The sequence below is a fragment of the Mus caroli genome, chromosome 16, assembly GCF_900094665.2.
Source record: "Mus caroli chromosome 16, CAROLI_EIJ_v1.1, whole genome shotgun sequence".
Lineage (NCBI taxonomy): Eukaryota > Metazoa > Chordata > Mammalia > Rodentia > Muridae > Mus > Mus caroli.
Window position 1 is genome coordinate 41621759 of NC_034585.1, and position 11277 is coordinate 41633035.

The 11277-nt window shown below is 41.9% G+C and overlaps 1 protein-coding gene across 3 annotated transcripts in view; it reads left to right on the forward strand.

Annotated features, from left to right (window-relative positions):
* The first annotated feature begins 2053 nt into the window (after nt 1-2053).
* The window catches only part of Cd200r1 (CD200 receptor 1), a 35365-nt gene continuing 26141 nt past the window's right edge, over nt 2054-11277 (forward strand). For all 3 annotated transcript variants that reach the window (XR_003835107.1, XM_021185411.2, XM_029470241.1), the window contains exon 1: nt 2054-2395. Coding sequence is in view for 2 of the 3 variants with exons in the window: in XM_021185411.2 (XP_021041070.1) it covers nt 2332-2395 (64 nt within the window). In the remaining variant the exon portion in view is untranslated. The remainder of the gene's footprint in view (nt 2396-11277) is intronic.

The window sequence follows — 11277 nt, forward strand, 5'->3', positions numbered from 1 at the left end:
GAGAGAGTCTGAAAGAGCACTGCTTGAAGGGTGGGGTGGGGCTGTGGGAGGCAGGGCTGTGAGGGGATGGGAGCTGAGCCTGAAGAACTCAGACAGGCCATTGGCAAGCACAAAATCCTTTGCTTGGACACTTAGAAGGTCTCTGAAGCTTAGCTTCAATTTTTTTTTAATCATCATTTGTTTTATTTCATTAAAACAAATGAAAGTAACTTAAAAAAAAGTAATTAAAAAAAATATCAAGGCTGTGAATGTGGCTCAGTTTATAGTGTCTTGCCTAGCATGCATGAAACCTTGGGCTCATCCCCAGGACCACATAAACTAACTGTGGTAGCACATGGCACAGTATAATCTCAGCATTGGGGAGGTGAAGACAGGAGAACCAGGAGTTCTCAGTTATCCGTGGATACACAGAAAGTTTGAGACCATCCCATCTCAAAAATAAATAATGAAGAGAATAAAAAAAAAGAAAAACAAAATTAAAGAATTTGTTCTCTCTCTCTGCTTTGTGTGTGTGTGTGTGTGTATGTGTGTGTGTGTGTGTACATGTACATGCCATCGTACAAATGTGAAGGCTGGCTGTTATCTCACTCTACTTTGATGTAGTTGCTGGGGACTGCAATCAGGTCTTCAGGCTTGTGTGGCAAACACCTTTACCTACTAAGCCATTTCGCTCCCCTGATCATCAAAACTGTTTGATGACATGGACAAAAGCTCATGCCATTATAATATCAAATAGAAAAGAAACACAGACACAACTAAGAAAATGAACCGGTATCATTGAGGTTGCTTGGCAGAGAATTAAGCAGTGCTCAGGTTGTCGTCAGAACCTACAGTGTCAACAGCTTCTTGTGATGGAAAAACAGTATTTAACTTTAAATGACATGTCTTCAAGTCTTTCTTTCTCTTAAGGATCTTATCTCCTTGTTCGTTCGAATCAGATTGATGCACTGAGAAAGCTTGAGAGGTGGAGGAGGGTAATATATAAATAGAGTTTAATGTTTGGCAAGAGGGAAGAGGGAATTGCTAACTTTGAAAGAAAATTCGTGCTGTTTTATCTTTTTTCCTGTTGACAATGTTTTCTTCCTCTTCCTGGAGCATTTTGCTCTGGGGTAGGAAATTCTTACCACAGAGGTTTTTTGTTTTTTTTTTTTTCTTTCTTCTTCTTCTCAACTGTAATCTAAGTTTATACTAACTCGTAACATTACACAGAATTTTTCTGGGAAGTTAGACTCTCAGATCTGTGACAACCCAAAGGCGGTTATCTGTGATTACAACAACCTAACTCTTCGAGAGTCAGAGAGAATGGAAATTCAGTACTGAGCCTCCCACAGAGGTCTGCGAGTGAACGTTCACTGATGTGGCAAAAGGGACTATGTGAACGTAATTAAATTAAGGATCTTCGGATGAACAGACAATGCTGATTGGACAAATTAATCGCAAAGGACCTTGTAAGAGGAAGGCAGAAGGGTCATCATCAGGCGATCAGCTATGGCAATGGAACACAGGTCAGAATAATGTCCGACGTCCACAGGCTAGAGCGCAGAGATATCTGGGTGCTGGAAAAGGTCGTGTCTCCAGAAGAAGCAAAGGCCTGGCTACGCCTTGATTTTAATCCCATATGATGACGTTCAGACTTTTGACTCCCGGGCAGTGCATTAGTGCTGTGTTTAAGCCTCTCATTTTGGGATTGTTAGGGTAATAATAGAAAAAGTGGTACGCATTTGATTCTCCCAGCATTATGTGTGGGGTTCCAGACTAGATAGTAATCTCACCATAGAAGTATCTATTCTGCATTAAAGACTGAGGAAGCGTATACACACTATTATTATTATTATTATTATTATTATTAAATTGGAGAACTTTCCAGAAGTTCCTTGTGGTTAGGAAATTTACAAGCATGCGGCGAAAATCGATCGATAACCCTCTTCAGTTTTGAATGGAGGTTTAGACACATCCATCTGTCTTGGGCATGTTCAGAGCCTTACTGTACAGTTTATCTGTGAGCAGCAGGAGAAGAGAAAGAGCCAATGGGCTGAAAGTAACCCACTCAGTCAGCTTCCTCTGTCTTTGCTTCACGGTTCTGCACAGGAAATCCATTGCGGTGTCAAGTCCCAGAGAAGTTTCTTCTCTTCCAAGTCAGACTAAAGCACGCGAGTGGAAGGAGTTGGCAGGCAGGACGGGGCTGCTCCCTGCGGATGGGTTAAGAGGTGCGCTACCACGCAGAAGCCAACCCGAGAGAAGAGAAGAGGGATCCTGGTTATGGTCACTGCTGCTCCCTTACCTCTGAGGAGAAAAAGTACCGAGTGAGCGGCGGAAAACCAGAAAACCGAAATGTTTTGCTTTTGGAGAACTTCTGACCTAGCAGTGCTCTTAATATGGGGGGTCTTTGTGGCTGGTGAGTCTGAAATTTTTTGGGGGTGTGGGTGGGGAGAATGACTAAGGGAGGAGAGACCTGTTCTGCGCAGCATTTAAGCCTTGTCCCTTTTCGCTGGGTAACGCAAGCCAATTTCTGTTGTAGAGATAAGGGTTGCTCCAGATATGGGTTACCTCGTCACCCCTACTTTCTGCTTTGTCTGATTTATTTTTGCTTTGTGTTCTATAATGTCCTCCACTGTCGCTTCCTCATCTCCCCTCCCCCTTTAGGACAAGGCAGGATAAATTAAACACATATTCATAGCAATCAAAATGACATGGGGTCTCTGTATCTTCTTCTTGGGGAAAAAAACCAAACCAACAACCAGCTATCATCTCTGGTCTCCCTTGCCAACAGTGTAAGTTGGGAACATATCTTTTTTTTTTTTTTTTTTTTTTCTGACGCTTTCCGTGACTGCGGGCTTTATGCATACATACACTGGTGTATCTGTGATGTACGTTTGCCTTTATCTTGAAGATATGTGGGCTACAGGAGTCACTTTCTGAATCAGGAGGTGCACGCCTCAATGTCTGCAGTTTTGTAGGAGTTCAATAGAATTTGGGGCTACTGTGCGGGTGTCCTGATTTCACTGTAGAAGGGTGGTGGGAGTTCGTGTAGGAGGCTTTTTCGTGTTTCACTTTTAGTAGCTGCAGTAGCTGCGAGGGAACAACACACTTAGCTCTAAAATGTATAGTTTAACAATTTAAAGGAGACAGGGCATTTCTTTCCTTTCACCAGAATTCCTTTAAAAATCACATTTTTGTCTATCTTCGGAGAAAGAACATCACATGATAATCTTACTGGTGAGCACACATAAGATAACTATGATCCACCACTGCACCCTTCTGCTGAGAATTTTCAGTTATCTGTTCTTTTTGATGTGCATAGCGAGCCATTGAGGTTGGGATGGAAGAAAGCTCTGTTTCACAGAGCTAGAACCTAAGCTTAGGGTGTCTAAATGTTTTGTCTGCAGTACTGAAGGGCTAGCAGCACCCTTATTTCCATAAGAACCACAAAACATTGGAGTGTGCAGTTTACCCGGATTGCTTTTCACTGAGAGGCACCCATTGTAGCACAGCTGAAAATGCTAAGCTAATTATTTGTTTATAATTTGAAGGGGGGCGGGGAAGGGAGTGTCCTGAGTCTTTCAGTAGTTGGGCTTCTCTAGAAAGCCCTTAAAGTCTGTGCAGGATCAATTTGACAGGGAAAGCCCAGTCAGGTTGTGTATTAACTTAGTAGATCAGACAGAAAATCAACAAAATGGAAACATAGCAGAGTTTGAATTTTGAAAGCTGAAAGGTCCTCCCCCCCACCCCAAGATAGGGTTTCTCTGTGTAGCCCTGGCTGTCCTGGAACTCACTTTGTAGACCAGGCTGGCCTCAAACTCAGAAACCCGCCTGCCTCTGCCTCCCAAGTGCTGGGATTAAAGGCTTGCATTGGAGACACTACGTTCTCCAAGTCTCTGAAATCCAAGCTGGCATCAGAAAATCATCAAACGTTTAGAATGCCAATCAGTAAATTACTTTATACACATGCTTTGGCATGACAAGTTCACCAAGAAATGACTTAGGATTGTGAGTTGAAAGCCAGTCAGGGCTGAGACTTTATGGCTTCGCTTAGTGCTACTGCCGACAGGAGTAGCTCCCTCTGTGTAAGATCCATTCGCACAGGAGAGAGGGCAGGGCATCAGGGTCAATGATAGGATGCTCTTGTTTTGCCTATTTACTTTTAAATTTTACTTTAAACTTCAAACCCTGTGGTGTTTATTTAATAAATCATCCGAGGGGAAGTTAACAAGAATTTAATCTTGTGCGTAGCTGAATGACCTCCGAGTTCACAAACTGTGGCTTTTCTTTCTCCTTATTTTTGTCCCATTGTCTTCAAAGTTCTTATGTTCAAATTATAGTTTCATGTCCTGATTGAGATCACCCCACCTTTTATTGAAGTTGCTGGTTTTGCCAATATGAGTTGCTAACAAGAAAAAGGAACCAACAACCCTCTACTGTTTTCTTCCCTAAAAGAATTTTTACTCATTGTCCTTGCCTTCCACTAGGGGGCAGGTACCAACAGGAGGAGACACACTGAGCCCTATAGAGATTAAATGCAACATCAGAAAAGCAAGGAACAGGCCTCATTGACTTAGCCCCTTTCTTCCTTTATAGAGGTTGTGCTAACTATACATTTGCTAGTTAGCATAACACATAGGTGTGTTTTCCTTTGGACACTAATGTTCAAGATTCTGGTGAATAAGAATACTAAGAGGTGTGTGTGTGTGTGTGTGTGTGTGTGTGTGTCTCATGTGCAAGAATGCTGACTAAAAGTTTCCAGCAATCTAAATGAGGGAGATGAAAAAAAATCCTTAAGGAACATTGTAAGTCAGAAAATATTGAAGTAAAAAATGTGAGGAATAGTAAAACCATAGTGTGTTGAGAGTGTTACTTTTTTGGGGGGTGGGTTCGAGACAGAGTGTTACAGAAGAGTGGGCCCTGACCCACAGGTTTTGGCAGATAGATAAAGAAGATAGATAGAGAAGGAAACTGGGAGGCAGGGTGTGTTACAGAACAGAGAGACCCGGAGGTTCTGTGAGACAATGAGATCCAGCTGGCAGGAACAATGTGCTATATAATAATAATAATAATAACAACAATAAGCTGCTTTCTGAGGCTTGTTAACGGGGAGAGAATATGGATATTGTGCAGTTGATGGTGAGGCTGTCTATTAGCTTGTAAGGAGAAGCAATAATCTCAGGCAGTAGTTTTCGAGAATGTGACAGAGGGATCCTGTTGATTGGCAGTCACACTTTGGAAAGGGTTCCCTTTTGAAGGTTGAACTAGGAGTTGAAGTAGTAGAAGGTTCTGTGCTATGGCTTTCGTGGCTGAGAAGGGAACTGTAGAGGAAGGACATGAAGGATGGACATGCCTATCCATCCTAGGGAGAATAGAAAGATCTAGAGTTTGCGCACCATATTGAAAGCAGATGTTCCCTCAAAGCCGAGACAGACGGGCAAATGAGAGATGAAGCACTAGAAATGTTTGTCTTCAGTCTGGGGAGCCATAACTATCTCTGTGTAACAGCGAGCAAGTTCTAAGAAGAGATGGGAAAGGAGACAATGTCACCTACAGAGACTATGCTTAGCCTTAACTAGAAGGAAAGAAATGTTCTGAGCTTGAGAAATTAGTTGATACAGATCTTAGATAAGGTGAGGCCAGCTCAAAATGGCTAGAACAAGGTGGAATCAATGAAGGTACTCACTGTGACAAACTAACTTCTCAGTATGACCAGGTGAATTTAAGCTGATGTTGCTACCCAACAAAGCCATCCAGTGGTCATCTAATTTTCTATTGTGACTGAAGAATTAATCTATGCAGTCGTTAAAATGTTATCAGTGCATAGTGAGCTTTGGTGTCCTCTCCCTTGATGTCACTGACTCCCATTTGCTAGTGCCTGACTGGGTCTAGAGAGCAGGCCAGAGGGTGTCATGTAGCTTTGGACTGAGTGATGCTAATACTCCCTAAGAAGCAGTGAACATCCATCACATTAAGAAACAATAGACATCACAAATACATGAAGTTTTTATGCGAGTTGACTATGATCTACTCATTTCATTCTTCCCCAAGAACTGATGTCATTCATGCGTTGACTCTAAGCAAAGATTTCAAGGTTTTCATATCTAGAATTTAGATGCCTTGCGTGTCTGAAAAGCTAGGCTCCATTTGTTCTGAGAACACAATCTTGTGTGTGTTTAAGGGAAGTGCCCTAGAAAAGTGCCAGCATGGAGACACAACTGGCAGTTCTGCTGCTCTGAACTGTTGATGCTGTGGTCATCAGCACTTAGTGTGGTGTGGAGTCAATCTAAATTGGGGTTTTGTGTACAGACATTCCTGCATCTCAGTTACCACCGTCATTGGGCACAGCGAGGAGCTGAGTTAGCTGGATTTTTGAGAGATTTCACTGATCAGAACACTGGTCATTTATATCTCTGCCATATTCAGTTGTTAGGTGGGCTGCCTGGGGGAAGGGCTTGATCTTCAGCAAAGCAACCAAACCGTCCTTTGAAGTCTCTGAAAACTGAAGGCTGTCTACTTACTGCTCTCAGTCAGAGGAGCAAGGGCCATCCCTGGAGGGGATTCTGGGTGGCACATTCTTGATACATGCTAGAGTTGCTGCTTCCTATGTTCTGCATCCCTTCATGAAACTCTGAGCCTCTATCTGGTATTATTCTCCAAATCAGTTCTATCACTTTAGTTTTTATTTTATTTTTAGCAGTTAAGAAGTTCTCCCAGTTTTCTTGTATATGAAAAGAGTTAACTGTTTTATGTCTGAAATATTTGTTTTACTTTCATTACCAAAGCATATATTTGCTGGGAATGTGTAGAATTATGGGTTGATATTGATCTCCCCTCCCCTTTAACACCCAAAAAATCTCTAATGGGGAGTCAGCCAGTCTCTTACATCATTTCTCTGAATTTAATCTCTGATCTTCTAGGCCTGTTTACGACATTTTGTCCATATTGCTGGGGTTTGGCCACATTTAATCTGTCTAACTGTGGTATTTTCACCTGTAAGACATTGCTTAACTTCATTAGACATGATTTCCTCACTTATGAAACAAATAGGCATGATAATATTAGGGGATTAGAATTTTTAGACAGAAAGGACTCAAGACACTTCTGTATTAAGTTCTCCCATCTTGTATGTGGAGACTAGCCATGTTCAAGGAACTGCCGATAATGTCGCCTAACCTTTCAGTGGATGAATTGGTTGGAATGGCTCTGTGGGACCAACAATAGAAGGGAAAGAGCTGAGTCAAGAGTCTCTGTGTGTATGGAACCCCTGGTTTTAGAGGCGATGCACTGGAGATAAGAGTCACATTTAAGAGAGAAACAAGAATAATTAGAGGCTTGAGATTCCTGTTTTGGAAAAATAAGTCACAGTCAAAATGAGGCTTGGTCATTTGATCGACGAGTAAGCAAGGGAGTCTTTGGCCATGTGTCAGTACTGTGCTTTGTACTGGTGATACTTGATGAAGAAAGATGTACCAGGGCTGAGGATGTAGTTCAGTGGCTGGGCACTGGTCTACCATGTACAAGGGTTTAAACTAAACCCCAGCACTTCAAAAAGACAGCCATAGACTCCACTTTCTTGGAGCTTAGAATCTGGTAGGGAGGATAGATGTTACACAAATTCTCGCAAATAATTAAAGAACATAAAATATGTAGGAAAATTACAGGATGGCATAAAAGTGTAACCGGCAAATCTGATCTTGTCTGGGCTTCAGGTGGTGATGACAGAGTAAGGGCTGTGAGTAGAACTCTCTGGGGCTGGTGGAACAGTCTCCACGATACACACAGAGAGCTCAGGTAGGACAGGAGTGAGGAAGCTGACAGCGTGGAGATTAAGCAGAAATTCTGGAAGGTGGAATGGATGAGGGGAGAAGATACTGAGAAGAGAGTAGTTTACGAAAGACCTATCTATGAATGGTGATGCATACCTTCAGTCTCTGCATTTAGGCCCGTGAGGGAGGTGGTCTGCTCCACCTAGGCTACATAGTTGAGCCTATCTCAAACAAGCAAGCAAATAAACAAAACGTTTTTTAAAATAGAGGTGGCTGGGTGGTGGTGGCGGCGCATGCCTTTAATCTTAGCATGCAGGAGGCAGAGGCATGCAGATTTCTGAGTTCGAGGCCAGCCTGGTCTACTGAGTGAGTTCTAGAACAGCTAGAGCTGTGCTATCTCAAAACAAAAACAAAACTAACTACCTAACTAACATAAAGGAGCCCTGACTTTTGGGAGAATACCCACACCAAGATGCCCAAGGAGAAAGGAAGCTTACAGAGAGGGTATTGGAGTAGGATGGGAAGGAGACAGAGAAGAAACATGTAGGTATTGTGGTGGAGGTGAAGAAAGGGGCTTCAGACGGAGAAAGTGACCATGTGTGTTGTTAACTTAGAGAGCAACCAGGGAGAGATGCCCCAAAGATTAGTAAATATATTTAGGAGTTGCTCCACACTGGCAGTATGTGTCATCGTCAACTATGTGTGTACACAAAGAGCTTTTGGCAAGGGAAGTTTTTAAAGGTGGAAAGAGAAGGATTACATAGGATGCTTTCAAGCTATCATCATTGCCTGCAAGGAATCATGACATGAGTGGGCTCTGTCCATATTTTCCCATAGTTGTTGGGTAATTGTCTTGTTTTCTGTGTAAGGTAGCAGTGACCTTTATGTATGGTTTTACAGAGTCACCACAGTTCTTTTTTTTTTTTTTTCTATTTCTTTATTTTATTTATTTATTTATTTATTTATTTATTTATTTATTTATTTATTTTTACCACACATAAGCATGAGATTCCTGCCCATCGTAACCTTCTGACTTTATTTACTTTATTTGATTTTTTTAAAATGAAATAGTTAATACAAATAATTCTATTTTAATTCTAACTTCCCCAATCTAAAAACCCAGCCAAGCAACCCAGGTGCACAGAAAGCCCTAATTTGCCTATAAAGATGAGGGTGACCTCGAGATTGCAGTTTGAGTAGAAGGCGGGGGAGCAGTCAGGTTGCAGCTACTGCTGGGGAAGTAAGTGGGAGGAAAATCGATGCTGAGAGCCCCAGCCACTCATTCTAGAAGTCAGGCAGCAAAGGAAGGGGAAGGGAACTGTTTCAAGTGAGGAAAGCAGAATCTGCCCCCAGCCCCACCCCCATCAAAATTGGTAAACCTGGGAGTGTATTCAGGATACTTATCTGAGACAATGTGGTGACTCAGTAAAAATATCTTTTTGATCTGGGTGTGTTCATGCAGTTTTGATGTATTTAGTAACTACTGTGTATATGTATATGTATATATATATATGTATTTTTTTCTCTTACTTTATCATGAAGTATCTCTTTCTGTCCAACTTATCCATTGCATCCTACAGGAACCTTGACATCCACGATCCTTTCTAAGGTGTCAACAAAAATGTTGAAGTGGTAAACACTGGCAGATTCCAAATGATTAAGTCTAGCGAGTTTGATTTCCAAAGCAAACCTTAACTGGTTCCTTCTTTGCTGTTTCCTGGGCTATTGTAATCTAGTACTTTTAAGTAAGTACTATTGCAATCTAGTACTTTTAAGTTGTGACATACAGAACTAAGTGGTGGTGGCACATGGCTTTAATCCCTGTATTCAGGAGGCAGAGGCAGGCAGATCTCTGAGTTCAAGACCAGCCTGGTCTACAGAGTAAGTTCCAGGACAGCCAGGGCTACACAGGTAAACCCTGTCTCAAACAAACAAACAAACAAACAAACAAACAAACAAAACCAACCGAAACACCACCACCACTACCACCAGCAACACCAACAACAACATGTGCCACTGTGAGTCTCCTAAGGAGCTTAAGTTGCTAGAGACACTCAGGCTTTCAAAGGACAAGACACCTGGGCTTTCATGAATCTTAGTAGGTGACACAGATAGAGCTATAGTTAAGAGTTCTGCCCTAGGTCTTTTTTAGTCTCCCTGCTACCTGGATTATCCCTGTTATTCCACAGTCAAAGGATAGTAGCTCATTTCTGATGGGCTCATCTTCAATGTGATCTTTAACCTCCCAGTGATAAGGCATCTGAGACCTTGCTCCATTTATCCTAGCACGCCTAGGGCCCTGCCAGCTACCGGACACTAAGCTACTTAACTGTTACGTGCCTTGAACATCCTTCCCATCCCTCGCATCTGTAAGCATGCCTTTTTCCTCCTTTTCAAAAGGAAACCACTTTACTGTTTGCCTCACACTCTTTCAGTACCTCTAAGATCCTGTTTTCCCAGACAGCTTTCTTCATTAACTTCTATGTCTTTCTATCTTCAAGCACACTTTGTCTTCCCCTGTCCTTAGATACTTCCTCAGTCCTCAGGCACCAGCTGTTGCTCTATCTCTGTCCCAAGTTTGATACGAACAGGAAACAAAGCCAAGGTCTCATGGCTCCCATCTTATCTAGGGCAGGATTCTTGTCTAAGCCTCCATTTTGTGTATTCAATCATCTCTGCTCTCTAGGTCCCTTTGAGACTGGTTTCCACCCCTATATCTCTACTCAGATGGCTTCCCTTACAGATCTCAAGGGCCGTCACTGAAATGCTTGTTGCCAACTAATATCAAAAATATCGCCCATTTAACTTGGTCTGCATCCTTTGTATCATGAGATCTTCTGGACTTCTCGACATCATGCTTGCTTTCTGCTCTGCTGCACGGTTTCCGCCAAGTTCATAGCCTCCAACAGAGCCCTAGGTGCACATTCTTAAAGGTCTGAGTTTGACCTTTTCTCTAGTTTCCATACCACAGACAGACACTTGGCAGATGATGGGCTTAGCTAGCTTGCAGTCACTCAAGGTTAGTTCCCATCATATTTTTAAAGCGTTAAACGAAAACGTTAAACTAGCTGTCAGTTAATGGGAAACTCGGGAGATTTTTGCTGCAAATCCTTAATTTAGTTTCTAGAGTTTTTCGGAGGATTAGGTCCAACAAAGTAGCTGACATTTTTAGCACAGTTAGTATTTGAAATCATTTAAAGATGATTATTTTATAGTTTTCAAAGAATTTTCACACGCATTGTTTCACAACATAGAGTTAATTTAGCTCTCTACAGATTAACATTTTGGCTATTTTAGGTTTCTTGAGAAATTAGAACCAATACTGGATTTAACATTTTATTATATGTCTTTGCATATGCGATTCTGCATATGTATTTAGTATGTATCCAGTGGCTATTATCCCTTACGGTCATGGGCAATTTATACATAGGTCTACAGTATTTGGCTTATGTCAGGGAACAAGTTTTTCTCCATTGACTGGCTTTGATTATTTAACAATTAGAGGTCTCTCTCTCTCTCTCTCTCTCTC